Raw genomic sequence first — 24,434 nt, 5'->3', positions numbered from 1 at the left:
TTAATGCAAAAAAAGGGTATACAACTGCAACTATTAGTACAGTAAGGTAGAGGAAAATTGGGAAACGATTTCTGACTGTTTGCAAGAAGTTTAAGAAGAACTTGCCTCACATGGTTACAAAAAAAAAAAAAAACTATGGGAATATCACACTGTCCCTGTACAATTTGTACTGATAAACACCCCTTTCTCCTCTGGCATGATTTCATTTCATCATCCTTACTGTTAATTCAACACTCAGAATAGTTTGGTAGCCCCTGAAGTGATCTAATTATGTGATTTTTTTTAAAAAACTCCTGATGGAGACATGAGTATATTAAGTCCGTATGTCTCCTGGGAACAGACTAGTCTAGAGAATTTTTTTATTCAAAGCGATAACAAATTCCATTTCTTCGTACAAGGTAAACCTCAGACTGGAGTCCCTCTCCCTGTATGTTCTTTGAATTAAGGCTCAGAATTTATTTGAAGACTAATGGGTCATTATGTCCTTGAAGCTCATTGTTTCCCATACATCTTGCAACTCCATGACTATTGAGATTCCTTATGCTGAAAGCTAAGTGCTTATCGATAGTGGCTCATCTGCTCTGGGATCCTAGAATGACATTTCACCTCCCTTCGGTGCTGTGGGATGAGCATCCAGGTTTGATCTGTGTCTGTTAAATGCATTCAAAAGCTAGCTTCCCCTAAGACAGCTCTTAATAAGTTTGCTGACCTCCTTCCCAGCATCCTCTTTCTTCACCATGACTGCAATTTGGTTGGGATTTTGCCACAAAATAGACACATCGAGACTGTAAGAGCTTATCCAGGAATTTCATGTTGGATATATTTTCATCCTAAGCAACTGGAAAATCCTTATCTTCCTCACAGTAGCAACATCATTTTCCTTTAAATGGTGTGAGTTGACACTATTTTCACCCTACGTTTTGATGTTGGACTTGCTCATCTGTGAAATCCTATTTAACTTTCAGTGTTAGAATTGTCTTGACTTTCTTGTCTTTTCTTCCTGAGGCCAGAATTCATGGAATCTGTCATTTTCCAAATGCTTCTTTCTTGGTGTTTTCCATAACTAACTCAGACCTGCATGAATTTACCCTTTTTAAACATGGTGTTCTCATCATTAAATTTCCCATAAGTTCATAGTAGAATATAATTCTCTCACTAGGATACCTACTTGGTGGTCACGTAGTACGTCTCTTCCACGGTCACGATGAGTGTTTGACAATACCATCTACAGACCAGAATGATGCTCAGCACAGGTAAGCCGATAGCGTCATCCTTCTCCCAGCTGTCTCCAGTCTCAGGTGCCTCAGACTAAAGAGTTTGCATTTGGGTATGGCCACAGATGAATTCTGTAAGCATCGGCCAATGGGCAAACCTCCCTCCAGCCATGGGATGCAGTTTGTGAGACAGGAATGGCAACGCACTGGAGTTTGCTCACAGGAGTACGTGGATACACGTGCTGCTTCTTAAGCAAGCTCTTCCATAAAGCTTCCCAGTACCTTCATTTTCTTTAGTTTCTGCTCTGCCTAAGGAGTTTCTGGGGCATTTATTGTAGATGGAAGCACCCATTTGGTGACAGAAATCAGGTGAGTCATTCTAGGGAGTTTGTGCACCTAAGTTACTCACCATCAGAGGCAGATCTCTCTTTTCCCCCCTCTCATGTGTGAAGTCATTTAGGTGGCATTGGGTGATTTCATTTTGCTTATTACCAAATAGGATTGGAGAAACCAAGTATCGGTATCCAACAGGAGCTGGATTTAGCAGGGATGGTGCCAAGGGCAACATTCAGAGGATGCTTCTGAGGGCGATGCTTTGCTTGACTCCTCAATGAATGCTTTTCAAAATTCAAAACCAAGAGATGGAAGATACTAATCCAGATCTTAAACTCATACCGAAGAGTCCCTTGGTAGTCTGTCTAACATCAAAGGAACAGAGTATAAAGAGCTTTGCCCCTGTAACTATAGAAATGTGATAAATATTTTTTAAAAATAAAATTGGATCCAAATTAGGCTGAATTTGTAGCAGCAATGGGTGTGATCTTCCAGAGGTAATACATTCTTTGTTTTTGTGTAATGCCTATGGGAACCTTGTTAACTGCATTTCTTTTACTTCATTAGAAACATGGGATCACGTCCTCACAGCTAAGAGAGCATTTAGATCAGGCTCCTGCCAAAGGTCACATACTGGCTGCTTTCAGATGGCAGCCTGGAAGCTATGTGGCTGACTCTCCAGCCATAGCTTGTTCCTTATCTGATGAACTAAGAGGACCTTCAGGAGCAGAGCAGTGTGCTTGAATGTGTTAATGTGTGTCTTAGAAACTATGCATTGGCAGTATGTATCCCTGTTGTTCTGAGTCTCTTCCTACTTATTCTCTCTTCTGAATCTCTCTCCATGGGAACGAGACCTGACCTAGGACACATAAATCACAGACCTATGGCAAGTGCCTAATTAATTCACTCCCTGCCTCCCCGACACTGGTCCAGTTAACTGACAGTTATCTCTGAGGAAGGGCATTAGGCTGACCTTAGAATTAAGGATTCCATACCCTAAATAATGTCATTGCTTCAGGTGCTTCAGGTGCTTCACCTTCACAATATCCAATTGTGACTTTTCTTTTCCTTTTTTTTTTGTACAGTAAAATTATGCAAGAGCCCACGTGCTGTCTCTTTAATATCTTATTGTGCATTAAAGGGAAGATTTACAGGTAGATAAAGACCTGAAGTTTTATGAGTTTTGCAGTTAGCTACATCTAAGATGGAACACATCCGAACACACTAGTTCTTCCTTCCCATTCCAGTTCTTCTTTAAAGGGCAGGAATTTGGAAAAAAATGAAATGATAATCCTGTGCATGGCCCTTGACCTGCCCTCCCCCCACACACACACACCTGTCATTAAATTTAGAACCAAATTAGAAACATCCTGAGCAGAAACTCTGCTTGGAGAAGCTTGTCATTTGGTGGCATTCCTGTCAAGTACATGAACAAGAGCCTGAGTAAAGGAAAAACTGCACAAATATTTGAAAGGAGGTGCTAGGGAGAGTGAAACAGATGGAGAGGAATTCCCCAAATGGGCACCTTGAAGCAGGCATTGCATGCCATCATTGAAATAAGACAAAGGTGACCTTCCCTTGGTGGAGGATTCCACAGGATCTAATTTGTATTTGGGGGGAAATAAATTCACAGATAAAAAAGCCATATCCTTTCATTTATAAGGAAGCATGAAGGGGTTGAGACTTTATAAGGAAGCATGAAGGGGTGAGTAAGGAGCTATTCATTATACTGGGACCTGCATTTTTGTATCAGCTGGTCTCTCAATCACAAGACGATGCTTTAGCATTGGCTGTCTAGGTGAGGTGAGTGATAAGCCCCCCTCATTGTCTTGTGTCATCAGGGAAATCCTCAGAACTGGCCAGGATGGCCAGGAATACTGAAATCTGGGAGAACCCAAAAGAATAGAAAATCAGGAATGCACTAAAAGAGGTCAGCAGACCTTCAGGCATGCAGCACCCTCCCTGATGCCACAGGGAGGGAGCTGACTTTCCGGAGGAAATCATTTCTATTCCTTCTAAAGCCTGAAAGCAAGCCCGGCAGAGAGGCTGACCCTCCCAGGGTGCAAACCTGAAAGCAGCAATCCAGCAACCTGAGCTCTGGTCTTTGGCTCTGCCTCTGGCTTGTCAAGCCCCCTGGGGGTGAATGTCTTAACCTCTTGCAGCCAAGGCTGAGCTGTCAGCCCAGCTTTCAAAGCACCTCAGCTCACCACCCACTCTAACTCCTCTCGTTGGGTAATTGTTTTAGAGAATGGGAACAGGTTGTTTCAACCTCTGTAACCTTACAAGATTAAATGGAGCAAGCTGCCCGCATTTCCCAGGTAGGAGCGATTAACCTTCGAGAATTCCTCAGATGTCAGAGGGAGAGAGTTCTCTGATCCGGTGACATAGGGTGAGCTGTTCTCCCTTCTTCACCTGAGAGGCCCTTCCAATTCTCACTGAGTGGGGAGAAGCAGGAGTGAAAAACTCAGCAAGTTTGTGTGACTTGTGAGGTGTCACCACTGTTCTAGACCCGGCACAGGGACACCTGGGCAGTTAGAGCTCTCAAGTCACACAGGATTTCCTTCTCAATCTTTACTGAGTGTTTCCTGATCACACGTACGTTTGAAAAAGGTTTAGAATGTGTTCTATCATCCCACCACCCAGAGGTAGCCGCTATTAATGCAATGTTTCGTTGTGTTTCTGTCATGTGTTTTTCTATGCATGATGGAAACATCTGTATTTAAACAAAGTTTGGATAAATTTGTACTACACAGTATTTGTACATCTGTGAACATCTTTGTGCACGTCAAAAAAAGCCGCATTAACTTCTCACAACCATTCTGTGACTTACATAACCAAATTAGACTCATTTTACAGATGACGAAGCCGAGTACAGAGCTGTGAAGGGACCTGACAAGGTCACACAGCTAACAGACGCACACTCAGGTCTGCCTGACTCCCAAGCTGGTATTTTCAACCAACTCCTAATTATGGTACTTCTTCAGATAAAAAATAGGAATTGCACATTTTCTCCTCACCTCTATCGATGACCTGTTGTCTCAAAATCTAGATCAAGATTCTTCTGGGGCTCAAGTGATTCAGTTGTGGTATACACAAATCTTCTGTGGTGGGATTTTAGTGAAATTGGTGAGATTAAATGTGGTTAAGTGATCAGTCTTGATCTAAGGTCACAAGATTCTCGAAAAGAGTCTGGATTCCATATACCAGGTAATCTGGGACCACTCTTCGTGAGATACGCTCTTCAACAAGAATCGGTCACTTATGTAGGTAGGTCGGTCCCTATTGTATGGAATGAAAAACAGAGTTCACTAATCATCAGATAAACGTTGGGCAAACCCAAATCAAAGGCCATTTTACAGAATACCTGACCACAACTCCTCAAAATTGTCAAAGTCGTGGAAAACAAGGGAAGTCTAAGAAGAGAACAAAGGAAACGAGGGAGAATAGGACAGCTAAATGCATTGTGGTATTACTGGATTGGATCCTGGAACAGGAAGAAAAATACTGATGGAAAAATTGCTGAAATCCAAGTAAAGCCTTGAGTTTAGCTAGCCATGAGCTAGCAATGTTGGTTTCTTCGTTTTGACAAGGGTAGCATGTACATCTTACATACAGTGCAAGATCACATTAGGGGATACCAAGTGAAAGTGTGCAACTCTTTGTATTGTCTTTGCAACTTCTTTGTAAACCTAAAATCATTCCAAAATATACATTTTATTTAAAAATATATTAAAAGATTATCTTTAATGCAGGAAAGGCGACAACGGTAGAGTGATAAAGTTATGCCTACTATAGCAGCTGAGCATAAAGCTTTGCTCCAGACTTCCTAGAATAATGGAAATGAAGTCATACCATATTGCCTGCGTATTTTAAAAGGACAGGTACATTTTTAAAAAGTACAAATACATTTTTGAAAGATGTAAAACTACAAGGAACTTAACCTAAAAGAATCAGAGCATTTGGTATCTGCTCTGATGGTATGTGATGAGGCTGTGTTGATTCCTGATGTGGAAATGGAGACAGTCCTTTTTGTTGTACACCTGAGGTCTATGAGTGTCCTCGATCCGTATATGGTGAGCACTTCCCTCCCCTTTAGCGCCTTTTTTCCCTCCTAAAAGATTGAGCGATTGAGCCTGGAAAATTGTGCTTCTCTTTGACTCATGCTCTCAGTTTTTGCTGACTACATGAGGGCTTGGAAAGAACGGCAGGGATTGAACAGCCTCTGCAGGGAGCTGTTCCCTCCCCAGTGCTGATCAGTGTCGTGCTCAGAGGCTAATCTCCAACTCTGCTCGCAGGAGGATCTTCTATGAAGCTGGGGGAGCTGGGACACGAGCCAGATCTCTGTGGAGAGTGGAACCCCTTCGGATAAGGTAATGGAGGGTCAGGGTGGTGCTCTTTTCAAGATAATTTTATTTTGCTGTACTGTCTGTTCTCTTAAAAATTTCACTGATGCCACATCACCAGGCAAACTCTCACAAGTTCCTTGGCCCAGAGCTGTTTTGAAATTTTCCTGACTTTGTTTTTAAACAAAAGCAGCACACACACGCACAGAGAGAGAGAGAGAGAGAGAGAGAGAGAGAGAGAGTGAGATTGGGAGAATGAGAATTTCCAAGACTTCTGTTTTGATTCTGAAGCCCTGAACCCAGCCCCCACTCCTGCTCCCCTTCCGGTGGCCAGGTTATAGAAGGTGAGCTTGGACGGGTCTGCTGAAAGCCATCAAAATACTTCTCCCATTTGTTTCCTTAAACAGAGTCTCTGAAACCCACCTAGTGTTTCTCTTCTCAGTAGTTGTGTTGGCTCCAGTGGAATGTTGGCTTTAAATGAGACTAGTGATTGTGATGGCATGAGGTAGAGAAGATTAAAGCACCACTGGAGAGGTAGCCGAGAGGGAAACCGTATTTACCGGACTGGTCAGAAACAATATTGTACCTGGGTGGAAGGAACAGGAGGCTGAGACTTGAGCTGTGTGCTTGAGGAAAAACATGTGGTCTCCGAACGTCACACCACAAAGGGGGATCCAGTAAGCTCTGGGCCATTATTTTGCCAAGAGGGATTGCAAGTCAGGCTAGAGCTAAACTAGCTGCTTGGGATAACAGAGGAGGGACAGTGTCTGCTTTTCCTTCTCTGCTGTTCCTGCCAGCTGGCTCCTCAGCCTCCCTCTGAACGTATGTTCACGGTAAATGTCTCTCTCGTGAGGGTGTATGCCCCCAAGGTGGTTTTCAAGGTAATCCATTATAGATCAGGAGAAAATACTAGAACTTACACACATACACACATAGATACATTTACAGTTTTTACTGAGAAACTCTTTGGAGGTTACTGGTTTAAAGAATATTGCTTTTAAGGAGCACCCACTTGATAGCTGGCTTGGAGCATTTATATTCTCTTTCCAGCCCTGTTAAGATGCTTGCTCTAACATAATCTTGTTCTCAGGATATTAAGCCTTGCTTAATGGGCTTTTTTACAAAGTCAAAGTTGGTATGTATATATAATAGTTCCAGTTATGGTTGTTTATTTCCCCAGAGGCCTAACCATGAGATTTTATTCTAACTTAAAGATTTTATTCTAACTCAAAAGATAATGAGTTTCAAGTTATTCAGTGGATAATTTCTCGCCTAACTCTTATTGTAACTTTTGTTGAATGCCAACAGTTTGATGTAGGACCATTGAAAGGTTGCCATTTCAACAGGAGGTCTCCCTTATCTAAATCATCTTATTTTGCTTCACTTTTTTTCCACAGAATGGATCACCCTCTAATACAAAAATACACACACACACACACACACACACAGACTTCTTTATTATCTACCTCTCTCTGGCGAGTGTAAGTTGCCCAAGTATTTTTACCATTTCTCTCAAAGATAGGATTCTGTGTGGTAGTACAGTTTGAGTTGAGATAATACATTAGGGATGGCTTTGCTTTTCCAAAAATGAGTTTCCCTTATAAGGCATTCTTTTTGTGGTTTTTGTATATCAAGAAACTTCAGTGGAGTGAAGGGAAAATTGGAAGCTTGGGACTTCTAGTTACATTAAATAGTTAACTTGTCCCAGGATCATCTTTCTTGTTGTGGTCTTTTTCCCTGCTTTTATTTTTATTGAAGTATAACTAACATACAGTATTATAGTAGTTTCAGGTGTACAATATGATTCAACAGTTCTATACATTTACTCAGTATTCATTAGGTGTACACTTAATCCCCTTTGTTTTACCCATCTCCCCATCCACCTCACTCTACCAACCACCAGTTTGTTCTCTGTATTTAAAAGTCTATTTTTTGTCCTTTTCTTTTTGTTCATTTGTTTTGTTTCTTGAATTTTACATATGAGCAAAATCATAAGGTATTTGTCTTTCTCTGACTGACTTACTTCACTTAACATTATACCCACTGGATCCATCCATGGTAAGATCTCATTCTTTTTGGGTAGCTAAATAATAGTCCATTGTATATATGTATGTACACACACACATACACACACATGCCCCATATCTTTTTAATCCACTCATCTATGGTTGGAGACTTGGGTTGCTTTCATATCTTGGCTATTAAAGATAATGCTGCAGTAAACATAGGGGTGCATTTATCTCTTTGAATTAGTGTTTTCTTATTCTTTGGGTAAATATCCAGTGGTGGAATTACTGGATCATGTGGTAATCCTATTTTTAATTTTCTGAGGGACCTTCACACTGTCTTCCACAGTGGCTGCACCAGTTTACGTTCCCACCCATGGTGCATGAGGGTGCCTCCTTGTTGGTGTTGAGAGGCTGCAAGAGAAGTACCATGCCGAGTTGTCAGGAGACCCGAAATCCTAGAGCAAGCCAGGAGACGGGCGTTTTGTCCCTCCAGGGGATAAACCACAGAGGGATTACAATTCTGCTAGTGTGTGGAAGAAAGTCCAGGATAAATATTGAAATAGACTGAGTTTCTCGGCTCTTCTCTCTGCACAGTTGGAGTGGCAGTAACATCAGATGGGGCCAGGCTTTCCGGCTCCGGCATCTCACCACAGGCCACTACCTGGCCTTGACAGAGGACCAAGGCCTTATACTGCAGGACCGGGTGAAGTCAGACACCAAGTCCACAGCCTTCTCTTTCCGGGCCTCCAAGGTAAGGGGTGAGGAAGTGGACTTTGACCTCATTCTAAAAGTGAAAGCTCTGAGCCCTCCAGGCAGAACTGTGACCAAAAAGAAAGTGGACTAGAATGAGATGGAATTGGAAATTAGACCTATGAGAAACACTGTCTTCTTCTAGCTTTTGAATTAAGTTTACAGGGGAATGGGGGCCGTGGAGGCAGGTTTAAGTCTTAAAAGAGAGACTTCAAAGAAGAGTGGAAAGCCCCAGAAAATAAAAGGATCACAGAAATGGGCAGTGTTTTTCAGAGGTTAATGAAAGATGATGCTGTTGCTTGATATATTCTAAGTTGTTTTCAATACTTTTAAGCATATGCTTCAGTCCTATAAGACAATGATAATGTAGAGGCACGAGTTTCAGTGCTACATGGGGTTAAATCAAGGAAGCGATTTCTTTCAGAAAGATGTAGAGAAGGCGTCAGTCTGGACATGACCTCATCTTGTAGTTATCTGTATTATATAAAGTCACCAGTACCTTCCTCATTCATTCCCTCGGAGGTCTCTTCCCTCCACTTCTCTTAGCTCCTACCCATCCATCCCCAGCCTTCATTAAAAGTGGACCCTGGGCTAGTTAGGTTAACCGCAAACATGTAGCTTTGCCTTTTGATGTGTATATAGACAGCGGTTTTTTTGCAGTCTCCTATCTTTAACGTCCAGTCAGGCTTTAACTCTGCATCACTCCGAACTGGATCTAGTTGGATGGTCAGAACTGCATGCTGAGCTGACTTCTGACAGAGAGTTGGATGCTCTGTCACTTTATGATTGTTCTGGAAAGATCATCCAAGCGTAGGAAAGTCTGTGCTCAGTCGCAGGCCTAGCTATCAGGGAGTCGGCACCTCCTAACAAGACAGTTTGACATCTCCTTTGGGGGCTTCATCTCTAGTTTCATTCTTCTTTGCTTTTTTCCAGAAATAGATCTTGATTTGTGTTCTCAACATGATTTCAGGAAAGAGATAAATGCACCCCTATGTTTACTGCAGCATTATCTTTAATAGCCAAGATATGAAAGCAACCCAAGTCTCCAACCATAGATGAGTGGATTAAAGGGTTGTTGATGATTCCGTTCATGTGGGACTCGGTGTGGAGCTGACAGCTGAATTTTCTGTGGGACAGCTCTGCTTCTTAATGAATCAGAGGAGGACAGTCTTCCAGCATTGCCCTCTTTTGAAGCAGGGGGTTCAGACTCCTTTCTTTTCCTTCTTTTTATGGTCCCAGAGTCTTTCCTGGCAGAGAATCTCTGGCATATAAGTTTTTCTCCCCCAAATGGCTACATATCATAGTTAAGCTATTTCCACACCTATATTTCCAACATTAAAATATATGAACTTCCTACCCTAAATTCTTCTCAAACATCACCTCCTATCTGCTTCTCTTTAAATGGTATTTTGGCTCCTTGACTTCATTCTGGTTTTCTGAGCACATCTCCTTTATGTTCCCTTCACTTTTGTTTTTTAAGATTCCCAGCAAAAGAAAGACTTTAAGTACAAACGTGGATCTGTGTAGTAAAACATTTTGGCCTCCGCCAAGTGATTTACAGCAGTGTAACTTGCTAAAAGAATTGGTGAAACAAAGCAACAAAAAAATCCGAAGAACAGAGACAAGCTAGATCACATTCTTCCCTAAGAGCCAACTTGGACATGGGGTGCTGCGGGCGACAGCAAGTGTGGGAGGGCGAAAAAGAGATGGGAAAAAAAAGAAATGACTCCTTCTGGCTGGTGACCAAGTAAATTCCTTTCTAAGAATGCTAGCCTGGCTTTTTCTTTCTTCGAGTGCTCTACCACGATCCCTCAGCCCCCTCTAGACCTGGGGCCCTGGGGTGGATCCATGACTTTGTGGCCACTACTAGTTCAGAAAGGGGCTTATCTGGTTACAGCAGGCATTCACATGGACTTCCAGGCAGCTGGCAGCATCCTGTTCCAGGGGGACTCTTCCATTCCATTCCTTTCTTGGCTCAGCCTTGTGGAGGATGGCTAAGCGCTTACCGAGGCCACTGGGGACAGCCAGAAGAACTCAGAGCACCACAGAGAGTCCTTCCACTTGGCACAGCTCCTGGCCTGTGAGCACGCTTGCCCTCCAAAGGCCCATTGCTTAGCTCCCCAGGTCCTTCCATCTCTATGCACGTGGAAGCAAGCAGCCGATGGCTGGAAGTCACCGAGGTACCATGGGGACGGCCGGCATAGCAGAGCTGGAGGTAAAAGTCACCCATGAGTCATATTGTCCTATGCACTTGGCAATGTTGTTACATTTCACTGGAGTCACTACGTTAGAGGTTTTAAATAACTCCCAGTGCCGCAGTACTCGGCCCAGCTACGTTCATTTCAGTGGGCGAGGAACTGAAGTCAAAATGACCTAGGCTCCTCGGTAGGCCAAGAAATGGCTGTGTTCCCCCCCAGGAAATCGGGGCTTCCTTAGGACATTGTGTGGGCGGAGCATCTGACATCTTAGAATGTGAAGCTACACCGAAAGCAAGAATGTATGGAGAACACATTGCTCTGCCATACACAGTCCAAAGAGCTCTTGGGAGAAGAACGCTAGAAATGCCTTGAGTGCTCTGGGGCCCCAGATTCCTCCCTAGTAAATGTATGTTTACCTTGCTGGGTGCCGGCTTTCCTCCTTAAATGCCCACTCCAGTGTGCTCACCCTCACCGGGGAGTAGTGAGGTTCCCCAGCAGGAGGAGACTTTTGGCTCTGCTTTTCAACAGCGGGAAGGTGCTGAGTCATCTAGCCAGTGCTTGCCTGTTACATGTGTTACAGGATGGAGCAGATGGCTGACAGTAGTCAGAGATACCATTTCAGGATCTGGGTGGTGGCACGGGGGTTAGGGGATCCCAACGGGAAGGCTGGGAGGTAGAGATACTGTGTCTTTAGTGCCTCTGTCAGTGGCGTTAGGGGGGGTATTCACCTGATCCTCTCTGTATGTTGGGGAATCTAGAACACAGTAAAAGAGACTCCCAGGAGGGGGACTCTTGGGGCTCGTGTGTTCAGGGCAGCACTGGGTTGGCTGGGCTGTGAGTCATTTGGCACTGATGGGCTTCCCACTGCATGTTCCTGTCTGGCTACATTAGTCAGCAACAGCTATGACTTCTAAACTGGGGCCATGAGACAGCTGCAGGTGCATGTTAACATCCTTAGCAGGCTGCCCTTACGAAGAAGCGGCAGGTACACTGTGAATCTTGTACACGTGGATCGGACAAGGATGTGACTGAGCCTTCATGAAAGGGGGTCAGAACTCACACCTGCAGCAGTCGTGGGCCTGGCCTGGCTCAGATGAAATCAAACCAAGGTCTTTGAGCAAGTATGGGAAGCATGTAGAATAATGAGCAGGGAGTGACCTTGGTCAGTTTTTATCCCTCTCCTTCAGCAGGGTGATCCAAACCAAACTAGAGGTCTGGGATGTCTTGTTGCCTCTGAACTATAGCATCACACCTTATTCCTTTAAACCTAAGTGGTATTTGATAGAGTGTGGCTTCCAGGTCACCTAGATCTGGCCTTGACTCCCATCTGTTCTCTCTGAGACCTTGAACACAGCTCTTAATCTGGTTGCCCCTCATTTGAAATCTGTCATAAAATGTTAAGATCTGACCTCTGCCTACCCTTCCATTCTCTCTATATCACTTGCTCACAGTTGCCTTGAGCTCTGGCTTACTAAATATTTATCAGCCCTTAAACATGTTCTTTTTTCTCATTGCTCAACCTGTGCCTAGAATGCCTTTTACCCCTCCTAAACACCCGCACTCACGAACTCCTGCTCATCTTTCCAGACTAGTGTCAGATGCCCTTTACAAGAGGAGGGCTCTTCCGTGGGCCTCCAGTAGGCCCCTGTCTATGTTTCTGTAACAGCCATCACTCACTGGACCGGGAGCCCTTAGATGACAAGGACCACACATGCCGCCTTTTGGTATCCCAGCACCTGGCATAATGTGTAGCAGGTGATAAGTGTGGAAATTGCTCAAGGGATATAAGAATGTGGTCATACATTAAACCAGCCTCAAATCCATTTCATTTTAACCCCCATCATCATCATAGAAGTATCCTGTCATCATTGTGTAATCATTTTGGATCTTTATCTGCCTATCAGCATTCAAGGAGACAGATTCATTATTTTGAACATCGAAGTCAGATTTCTATGAACTTGATTTCACATCATTTTCACATTGTCTTGACATTGCAAGGCCATTCCCCAAGGATTGTCAGATAATGTGATTTAGTATTGCCATGCCAGAGTAAATATCATCTAGATGTCATGTTTCCACATCAGTTTAGAGTGCTGAATTCCTTTCAGGGAAGAGTGAATTAGTGATGTTAAATCAAGACTTATCACATGTAACCATTTATTTTATAGCTATTTTTCATGACTATTCTGTACGTCTTGAATAGTCGAGATAGAATCTCAAAGTTTGCCTATTTTATTGCAGAAGGATGTAGAGCTATCATTGTTCCCAGTGAGAGGAAATTTTTCCACAGTGTATAAAAATGTTACATTCAGTTGAGTCAACAATTATCAAATATCCAGTATGCACTAAGCACTGTGCTCTTGGCCAAACATGACTTCCCTGCCTTTTAAAAGCTGTGCACTGCTCTCTCTGCTGTGCATGAAAAGCATCTCTGTAGACTGGCCTCATGTGCCCTTTAACCTTAGCAGCTCCTGGCAGTCAGAATCAAGATGGCAGCTGGACTCACAGGATATCCCTTAGGAAAACACTGGCTCTGTTTGTGCCAGCCCCCTGGCTTGCTCCGCTTCCTCACTGAGTTCTCAGCCAGGGAAGGAGATGGGTACAGAGGAAAGAGGGAAAAGGGAGAGGAGAAAACAACTACCTCAAGATTCAAACATCTAGAGACAATAGTTTTATTTCATTTCTACACAGTATTTTTTATTGTTTTATCTTCCAAATTTTTAACTTCTAGTTAACATACAGTGTAATGTTGGTTTCAGGAGTAGAATTTAGTGATTCATCACTTACAAATAACACCCAGTGCTCATCATAATAAGTGCCCCTCTTAATACCCATCCCACATCTAGCCCATCCCCCATCCACCTCCCTCCATCAACCCTCAGTTTATTCTCTATGGTTTGCCTCCCCCTCTCTCCCTCTTTTTTTTTTTTTTGCCCTTCCCACACATTCATCTGTTTTGTTTCCTAAATGCCACATGCAAGTGAAATCATATGGTTTTTTCTTTCTCTGACTTATTTCATTTAGCATGATACCATCTAGCTCTGTCCATATCACTGCAAATGGCAAGATTTCATTCTTTTTGATGGCTGAGTAATATCCCATTGTGTGTGCATATATATTGCATACACACACACACACACCACCTCTTCTTTATCCATATCCGAAGTCCTCTTTTCCTGGACTCTTTCTATAGTTGGGCTATTGTTGATAATGTTGCTATAAACATTGGGGTGCATGTGCCCCTTCAAATATATGTGTTTGTACCCTTTGGGTAAATACCTACTAGTGCAATTGCTCAGTCATAGGATAGTTCTATTTTTAACTTTCTGAGGAACCTCCATACTGTTCTCTAGAGTAGTTGTACCAACTTGCATTCCCACCAACAGTGTAAGAGGGTTCCCCTTTCTCTTCATCCTCACCAACACCTGTTGTTTCCTGTGTTGTTAATTTTAGCCATTCTGAGGTCTACACAGTATGTTTAAAATTTAAATCAATGATTCTCAAGTCTTTATTGTTCAAAGTGGACCAAATAGAGAAGCAGTCAAGGAAAACCATGGGCTTTGAAGTAAAAGAAGCCTGAGTGAGAATCCTGGCTCGGCCATTTGCTGGTCAGCCTTAATCTGTCTTTTTTTCCAAAAAATAGGGATGAAGAAGTGTGTCTTGAAGGGTGGTTGTGCAGATTCAGTGAGACCAGGAAGACGACCTGGGAGTGTGTCTCCTTATCCATGAAATGGCAGTAGCGCTGCCTACCTCATCCCGATGGTGTAGGAATTGAAGGAGAAAGATGGAGGGAAGAGCCCGCTGGAGAAGTGCGCCTTCCCTAATGCAGATGAGTCTGGTCCCCCAGCACACAGCGAATAGCAGGGGGCTTTCCTTGGCCTCCCACCCAGCCAGGATCCTCGCAATGTCCTGCAGTGTGTGATTTATTTAAGAACATTCTAAGACCTCCTATTCTAGATTAGAAATTTAGAAAAGGACTATATATGTGGAGAAGTAAACCCAAAGGTTGTTTCTCAAGGTTTCTGCAGATACACCTAGGAAGGGGCAGACTAACCAGGCCTTTCTTGATGGCTTACCCCAGCATCCATGAATGGGTCTCATTTTCCCTCTGAAACATTTTTGGGTGCTTACAGTGTGTTGGAAAGGTACTTTGTTGTCCTCTGTGGACACAGGCAGTTTCAATATGTCAAATAACAGATTTCATTCTAATTAATAAACATGAATTAGGAGCTTCTCCGTTCCAGATATGCTAGGTCCTGATGGCATAGCTTAAAAATCAGCTGTCTCTAGCCTTGTTTCTTTTCAATCTATAATTCACACTGCTGCTGGAACAATTATTCTAAGATGCAGCCCTGTGTTAGCACCCTGCTTAAAAATCTCAGGGTCTTTCCATTGCCAACGCTAGCTTTTCCCAAGAGGTATTCCAAACGATAATTTTATGAATTGTTTTTTTTTTAGAAAAAGCAATTTGGCTGCACTTGCTGCGTTATGCAGAATTCAACAGGTTTTATTTTTTTCTGTTGTTTGCTTTTTATTGTAGGACTCCTAACAATCCGTCTTATATAAGCCCTAATGTTTCCTTTGACTCCTGGAAGAAGATAAAGAACTTGTCCGAAGTCCTCTTTTCCAGGAGAAAGTCTGTTAATGTTGTGAGTTTGAGAAACATGTACTTATAGTACAAAGTTCGGAGGCCTTTTTGTTCAAGTCCCTTCCTGGACTTCAAGCTTTCTCCTTGCCACACAAAGCCCGTCTTACTAGAATCAAGTCCTCTTCCTTCTTTCCTTTCTCACTTCTCACTCCCAGCCAAGCTCACATCAAGTATCTGTCTTATATAAAATCATCCCTTACTCTCAGGCACAATGAGGTCTTCTCTCTCCCAAACTCCAGTTGCACCTTGAATGTAGACTATGTCACCTTGCTATCATTACTGGTTTATATGTATGACCCTAAAGTTTATATGAGCCCAGAGCCATTTTTTCATAAAATAATTGCATATGTTTTCAACCTGTCAGCCTTTTCTTCTTTATAATACCTCTTAAACAACTGAAACATTAATACAATTAATACTTTGCTAATGATAACCATTCAAAAAATTATGTTCAAATGACAAATGGGCTTTGGAATTCTATTTGATTTTGGATTCTGTTCCATTACTTAGCTACAGGACTTTGAGCAAATTACTGAAATTCTGCAAGCCTCAGTTTTATCACCTATAGAGTAAGAGAAATGAAAACAGAAGGACCATTAAAAGGTTGAGAGAAAATATTCTTAAAGTGTCGTGCATAATACATATCACTTTGTAGATCCTTGGTAAATGCACTGATGGTATTGCCATTGCAGAGTACTAAGCGAAATACTTTGCTCTAAGTAGGCACTAGAAAAACACTAGTTGCAGTTCCTTTCCTTGTCCTCCTAGAAATCTTAAATCACTCTGGAGAGCAGCAACTTAATCGTCTAAACCAGATATTTATTTAACACTTGTGATGTGGTCAGGACCATTTCATAAGTTCTCCATGGAGACAGGAGATGATGATGATTATCCTTCAATACCAAGTATCCTATTCCTCCTTAGAATCCGCTCATCATCTAACATAGAGAATGTTGACAGAGATAAACAAATTGATGTCCACAGAACAATAAAACAAAAGCAGATTATTTGCAACGTATTTTAAGCAAAGACAAGCAAATCCCAGTCTTGTCCTTGGAGAGTTTTCAGTCTGGTAGCAGACAGGAAGCATGCCAGCAAGGGAGTCCTATCACAGAAGATGGTAAAGAGCCTTGATGGAGGAGAAGGGAAGTGCTACGAGATCAGGGAAAATGCAAAGGTGGATCTGGGAAAGGCTTGATGGATGAGATGTAAAGATGCAGAGTTGAAATAGGGGATTTCTTTTTTTTTTTTTAATGTTTTATTTATTTATTCATGAGAGTCAGAGAGAGAGAGAGGCAGAGGCAGAGGGAGAAGCAGGCTCCCCACCCAGCAGGGAGCCCAATGCGGGACTCGATCCAGGACCCCGGGATCACGACCTGAGCCGAAGGCAGACACTTAACCATCTGAGCCACCCAGGCGCCCCTGAAATAGGGGATTTCTAAGCAGAAAGTGTAATGTGGGTAAAGGCCCAGAGGAAGGGAACCTTGATATATCAAAGGAACATAGTCCAATTTGGTTAAAGCATATGGTATATATGAACTTTAGAAATGAAAATTGTATCTTCTAGGAATTGGGAGTTAATGGAAGGGAGTATTGGATTAACCCTATCATTTAGGAGGAGTCCATTTCCAGCAGTAGAGCAAGTACATATGGGGCCATATTCAGGTGAACACAGAGAAGGGAGCATTCGTGCTCAGAAGTCAGAAGATCACCAACCTGCCATGAGCCCAGTCAGACTTCTCTGTCATGGACCACTCTCATTTCCTTAGTATATCCTTGGTGTGTTTAGATTTGGGTTGAGTTGGCTTTAGTTGTTTCATCTCCATGTCTTAGTTTCTTTTGTTGTTGCTTCTATTCTTTTAAATTAGAAGTGGCCACTGCAGTGACCACCATAGAGCTTTGGGAGTGCATGCTGTTTTGTAAAAGCAAAGACACCAAGAGACACTCCATTCTATAAACAGTCATGATCCATTGATTTCAGGCTCTAGAGAAATAGATCCTACTATTTCTCTTCTTCTGGCCAAGTCATATTTAAATAAACAAAATTGAGAAAATAAATGGAGTGTAGTCATTGATAGTTTGGGAACATGCACTATTTTAACTGTGAGCTCTTGGCATTCCATGTCATTATTCATATTTAACAGTTGCAGTGTGTTTTCTTTTGCTGCATTGTCTATGGTTTAGAGAACAGGCTGGAGGAGAGAACTTTGGCATATTTTAAATCCTGTTACTGGCCTAAGTATCTTCAGGACTATAGATATTTCTGGAATGAAAATCAAGTATCCATTGTTCTGTGAAATCAATGCATTCTTGACCACCTGCCTCTAAAGAAGACCTAATATATCACATTCTATTTTCCCATTGGCTTTTGTTATAAAATCAAAGATAAGTTCCTTTAGAAATGTTAATTTTGAGAAATCTCATATTTAAAAATCAAGCCAATGTTTCAACATACATTGAAAATAAGAATTTTCTTGTGAAGTATTAACATTGCCTAAGATGATCCTGTAAATGTGCACAGAATAACTAATTTTACTGTTTTGAAGGAAAATAAATCAGAGCTGAAATGAAAATATATATTTGAAAGAAAAAAATTACTTAGCTATACATATATATATATATATATATATGTATATGTATGTTTATTAAGTAATTGAAAGGCACTGGAATCTCTGTACCAGGAATCCAAAAGTAATTGAAATCTGGCCCGTGCCCTTGATTCTTTTGAAGTCTGACACAAGGAAAGTGTCCTATAAACAAGCACATTTACACTATAATATAGTGCTAAGTGCCCAGTGAAGTAATGAGAGTGTGCTGGGGAAGTACAGTGGGAGGGACTACTGTGCCCTCACAGAGAAGGGGGCATCCGAACAGGGTGTTGAAGGGTGAATAGGAGTTCAGAGCAGTGGGGAGAACACAGTCTCTGGAGCTGGACTTCCCGGTTGAAATCTTAGCTCTTTCACAACTTCTTGGGTGACCTCAGGCAAATTGCTCATCTCTCTGTATCTTCATTTTCTCCCCTAAAAACTGGGATAGTATTTGCAGCTGCACCCAAAGCTGTTAGGAAGAGTTGACTCATGTAAAGAACTTAGAACACCGCCTCGCACGCAGTAAGAGCTCAGTGCACCTGCTGCTGTTCCATCATCAAGAAGGAGAGTAAAATGGTCACAGGCAGAGGGAACAGCAGGTTGCATTTTTTATTCCGTAAAAAGCTCAAAATGCTGTCCAGCTAATGGCTTTTACAAATGAGCAATTCCATGCAAGATGTAGAGGAGGAATGAAAGTGGAGTCAAACCATTCAGAGGCCCTGACTGATGAGGAGGGGACAGGGTTACCGTGCACCCTGGGTCGGCCTCCTGACTCATTCTGTGCCAGGCACCGCAGCTTGTCCCCAAACAGACACCCCGGATGCACAGCAACTCCTTTCTCCAGACTGGAGAAAAGATGTAGTGAAATAGTAGCAATTGAAGAATGAAAGCCATTGGCTGCAACACACAAGTGAGGAGGCCGTGAGAGACGGGGACACCGGTGAGTACATCTCACTTCTGGCACAGCGGCCCCTACCTGATTCACAAGTCTGCTCTCTCTGCTGACTTCTGTTAAAGATGTTTATGTGATGTTAACAGACATGTTTAAAGCCTTGCATCAGTGAGTTTAGATAACCAGTAAAATTACAGAAGATACAACTTGCTGAAAATAAGTTAATTGGCCACTAAAGTGTTCATTATTATTAAAGGATCTAAGTCAGGATGAGAAAAATAGAAAATGTAACAGAGAACTATATACAGTCAGGACCAAAAAGAGACCCTACCAGCTGCCTCCTTTCCCCATGGATTTAAGTAATTATTAAAGTGGCTGGAACTTGGAATCCATTGATTTTTACGGTTAACAGCAGATAAGGGAAGCAAGCCTTTCTGAAATCCTGGCTTGGACAGGCACATCATGAAGATTCTGGTAATGGATACCGGAGCTTACAAATTCTGCATAGGTGATTTGCTCTCTGTATTGCATTTCTATTTAATTAGACATGCCCATGTTTGTCTCATTTTCTGTGAAATAGGAAACCAAGGAGAAATTGGATTCCAGTCACAAGCGAGATATAGAAGGCATGGGCGTTCCAGAAATCAAGTATGGAGATTCGGTCTGCTTTGTACAACACATAGCCAGTGGTCTGTGGGTGACCTACAAAGCACAAGATGCCAAGACCTCCCGCCTTGGACCTCTGAAAAGAAAGGTGGGGGTCAGAAAGGCTGTCCGGAATTGTATTACCCTGAACTGGAAGCAACTAGGCAAGAAAAGTGATTATGAGAATTAGGCGAACATGATGTATGTTTACTTCTCACTATTTTTGCTATTCTGAAGAGTTATCCTGTGACAGATTGTGCTGCCTAATTGGTTATTGTAACCCCATATTCAGAGCAAAAAAAAAAAGTTAAATACATGGCAAATCTGTGAGGAGGGGGCAGAATTTGTTCAATGCACCCTAAAACCTGAACTAAATAACTTTTGGTGGTATGCTGTTTGGGGATTATTTACACCATTCCTCTCTCCATTTAAGTGGACAATTGAGTTACTGTGTGATTTTCATAATATAGAGACTAAATAGAATTGCTAGAGAAAATGCAGATTGCATGATAACAAGCCCACAGGAACCAACGTGCAGAAAGATGAGATATTGTGCGTTGATGCCATGTCCACAGAGAGCACACACCAATTTGAGTGGTCCATCCCAGGCTGCTGCAGTGGGAAACTGGCGTGGGTACACACCACATCTTTTTACCAGAAAGTTGCTATAGTAGTGTTTCTTTTGATAGGAACCAGAAAATAGATGCCAGGGGCATGATTTTCCTTGGAAAAAGCCTTACAAAACACCCGTTTGGGTAGTCAAGGAACCCTAGAAGAGGGTTCTAGGAGCCATTGTACACCATAGCTTGGGTTTAGCAGCCTAATATGGAGGTGATGGAAAGTTCAGGATGCTGGTTGTTGTAAGTAGGGAGCTTGGGAACAAACCATAAGGTGCTAGCTTGCTTTTGTGTAAAGTAAAACATACCAGGAAAGTATCCAGAAATGGGAAACTGAAATTATGAAGGGGGGGGAGTAAATAACAACTATACTGACTATATGGCCCAATTCCTTACTCTACGAACAATTATCAAGGCTGGATAAAATATAAAAACAAAAAACCCAAACCCAAGACAAAATCATTTGAAGGCTTCAACAACCAGGACATCCAGGACAGGAGTGCTAAAGATCCCAGATAGAAGGTGAATGCACTAAGTGAGCCACACCCTGGTCTCTACTTGCCCTTCCGCATATTGGCTGAGTTGCAGCACCAAGGAATGGGGTCTTGTGTTAGCTTCATTGGGCTGGAGTGACAGATGAGAGATAAGGTCAGCCAGGGTTTCGGGGACTTACAGGGCCAAGGTTCTAGAGCAGAGGGAGCTGTAGAAACATGAAACTGAAATTATACATGCAGTTTCCCCTTAAGCTGACCATGGGTGGGCTGTGAAGCAAGGATAGCAAACAGCATACAGTGCTTCTCTGATGGAGAAGAGCAAAGCGGAGATGTCAAAAGCATGACAATCCTAGGAAGCCAAGGTTGGGGTTTAGGGTCCCTCAAGTTGGAACAGCCTTTGAAAATACAGTAGGCTTTCAATGAAATTCCAAAAGGGCTCTACCCCAGGAGTATGAACTACCCCTGGAAATAAGGGCAACTTAAAGATAGATGCCAAAAACCCATCTATCCTACCAGCCTATAAGAAGAAAATTAAATCCTCTGTAGAGTACAATAGTATCATCTAGAATCTCCACAATTTTCCATACCTACTAAGATAATGATGATATTTAAAAAGGTGGAATTTGTGGATCTTGGCTCTCCTCTTGGGAGGAGACACACTAAAATGACCCTGTCAATGAGGAGAGATCCCACCTCGTGTTGCTGACTTCTCCTGCCCATCCCTGCCTTTCTCCTCCAGGACCATAGTCTGTATATTCCTTTAACTGCAGCAGTGTGCATGTGAATCTGGAAGGTCCTTTCAGAAACTCTCTAAATGATGTCATGATGTTCGACCCCTGACAGGGCTGCCCTGCTCTATTTTGTGAGGAGCAGGTTAAGTTTCTTTCTAAAAATACAAAGGATGTTCAGATCTGTGTTAAGCATTTTATAAAACAAAACAGGAACCTAGAAAAACTGATGGAAAATAGACACTGTGAAAAACCTAAAGGCAACTCACTTTAAAGGCAGGATTTTGCCATTCCCGTCGTGGGCTTTTGCTGTCTTCTCTTGAATTAGGGGAATCCTCCAAGAGAAAAAGAAGTGGGCTGCAGCGATCAATAGGGCACATAATAACCATGTTCTAACAGCTACATCCCCCCTATTTCTCCTTACTTTCTTGTTTGGCTGGCCAGTTTGAATGTGTTACCTGAACAAGCAAAATCTAAGGATTTTAGTCTTTAGGGACCCGAATACTGGGACTGGGACCAGAGCCAACCTAGTGGCAATGTATTGCCAAATCTCAGTGCACCGTTGTTAAACGGTTGCTGGGCAGTTCTCACGGAGTGGTCCTGAAACAGTTGGTGAATCCAGTACTAGGAGTATCCTTGGCTAACACTTAAGCTACAGGATGTAGATGGGATGCAAGGTCATTTGTCAAAACTGAATATAAATTTTTGCAAGCCAGTATTCGACTTCACGTATGAACTCATTGTGTTAGGACACAGTTTCAGAAGAATAAATAATAAGGAAGAGATTTTTACATGGAAAGGAAAAGAAGTTTCTTTGAGCTAAAAATGAGAGAGCCCAAAAACCCTTTTTCTCAAGATATTTGCTGGAGCCACTTGTGGTATTTAATTGACACCACCCCAGATCCCAGGACCTACAAATGGTCCCTCTTCACTTAACTCACCTCAAGAGGAAACCATGTCAGGAACTTGAATCAGAATTTAAGTCTGACTTGAACCAGACTCAAACCATCCCAGTTAATATCCACATACAGTTGACCCTTTCAAGGGAAAAAATCACTAACCTCCATATTCAAAGCTGGTAACCCTGCCCAAAAATTGTATCTTGATGTCACTGGTGATCAGTACGTATACTTAGCTTTTAGATAACTGATTTGAGATCAGTAATATACTGCCCCTTATAACAAATATTCACTGAGGACTTCCTAGATTCTAGGAAACATGCTAAGTGATTTACATGTAAATCATTTAATCCTCGAAACGACCCTAGAAGTCCATTTGATGGTGAAGTTGAACCCAAGAGAAGTTAAATAACTTACTTGAGGTCACACACCTGGGAAGTAGCAGAGTAGGACTAGAACCCACGTCAACTACTACCAGAGCCTGTGCCTTCAAATGCCCTTCTTAGCCTCCATGAGAAGCAACTACTACGTTGAGTTGCTTCCCCAGTTCTACGGTCAACAGTAGCTGTCCTTCAGGGGAGGAATCCAAGCCTGATCCCAGTAGAGAGTTTTTCTATAACTTGCTTTTCTTCCTCCATTTATCTCTGGAGGAAAAGGCTCTGAACAAAATGACTTTTCCCATTTCCAAGGGTAAGGATTTGTGTTCATTTCAAGAGAAAATTTTATTACAAAATATGTTTTCACCTTTTCAAATTGGCCATCTAAGCCTAAGGAATTTACTGTAACTCATACCACAGTGGCACATAAAATTTTACTTTCATCAAAGCACTGTGTCTCAGGAATGATTCATAGGTCAGTAATAGGGAGTACAGGCAAAATAACTTTGTCAATGTCCCATTTTCAAGTGGATACAAGGGAACTTGGTTGGGGAGAAGGAATACAAGGGATGAGGGAAATACTGCAAGAAATGTTGACTATCCAGCTATGTAGTAGCATGTAACTGGACCTGGTGTCCTTTCCTCTGTGGGTAGGTCATACTCCATCAGGAAGGCCACATGGATGACGGGTTAACCCTGCAGAGATGCCAACGCGAGGAGTCACAGGCTGCTCGGATCATCCGGAACACAACAGCCTTATTCAGCCAGTTTGTAAGGTACAGAAGCTCCTTCCTTTTATCTCTTAGTTTCTACTCTGTGGCCATCCAATCCCACCTACCCACCCCCTTTTAATACTAACAGTTTTCAGGAAATTATTAAACATCGGCAGAGAGTTTTACCACAGAGAGTTTGGGACTTAATCTTCTTTCTCAGGAGAAGACCTCCTATCAGCTTCACCCTTTGCCCAATAAATGCTTAAGCCCCATTGGTGACTCAGGTTGGTGTCAGGAATACCCAAGGTCTCCTCCCAAAAATTAAGTGAAGAGTGCCTGGAGCACTTTAAGTCCCTTTTGTATTAGTGTGTGAGGAGAAATGGATCCATACCCTTTGTGCTATTTAGAAAAGCTTTCTCCATCATTCAGAATTGTTGCTATGGTTTTGATCCAAGTGGATTTGCATTGAAAGCCTTGGGTTACCCACCTATGGCTGGGACTTAAACGGGAAGAGTGACTGAACACCTACTTGGGTCATAATCCCCTCAATGCCTAAATAATGCTGCCAAAGCAGAACACTGTGGATTGTGTGCACCAATTATCATGAGAAATGGATTCTGTTGTAAACAGTGCAGTGTTCCAAGTCATCCTTCTTTTGTAGGAAAATATCTCTAAAGCCGAGGGGGCTTAAATTGCGTGTGTGAATTTGCATGAAATGAGAAAAATTTTTTATACCTTTACTTTTCCTGTTGGAATACCGTGATCCAAGCAATGTGTGTTAGTTAGGATATAGGCTAAGATGCTGTTGCAGTTCAAGATAGATTTATTTCTCGTCTAAGTAATAGTATAGGGTAGACAAGGTCGGGCTACTGAGGCTCAGGTTCCTTCTATCTCACTGCTCTGAGATCTCCTACAGTTTCTTTCTTTCTTTCTTTCTTTCTTTCTTTCTTTCTTTCTTTCTTTCTTTCTTTCTTTCTTTCTTTCTT

General features: G+C 42.3%; 1 protein-coding gene across 1 annotated transcript in view; it reads left to right on the top strand.

The window, feature by feature from the left end:
• Positions 1-24,434, top strand: part of RYR3 (ryanodine receptor 3) — a 508,260-nt gene that overhangs the window by 230,050 nt on the left and 253,776 nt on the right. The window contains exons 8-12 of the mRNA XM_034994885.1: positions 1,160-1,253; positions 5,843-5,917; positions 8,494-8,650; positions 19,556-19,729; positions 23,390-23,511. Of these exons, the coding sequence (XP_034850776.1) occupies positions 1,160-1,253; positions 5,843-5,917; positions 8,494-8,650; positions 19,556-19,729; positions 23,390-23,511 (622 nt within the window). The remainder of the gene's footprint in view (positions 1-1,159; positions 1,254-5,842; positions 5,918-8,493; positions 8,651-19,555; positions 19,730-23,389; positions 23,512-24,434) is intronic.

Source organism: Mirounga leonina, unplaced genomic scaffold (assembly GCF_011800145.1).
Source record: "Mirounga leonina isolate KUSES-001 unplaced genomic scaffold, KU_Mleo_1.0 Mir_91, whole genome shotgun sequence".
NCBI lineage: Eukaryota > Metazoa > Chordata > Mammalia > Carnivora > Phocidae > Mirounga > Mirounga leonina.
The sequence above is the reverse complement of the archived record's forward strand: the minus strand, read 5'-3'. Positions and strand labels throughout refer to the sequence as shown.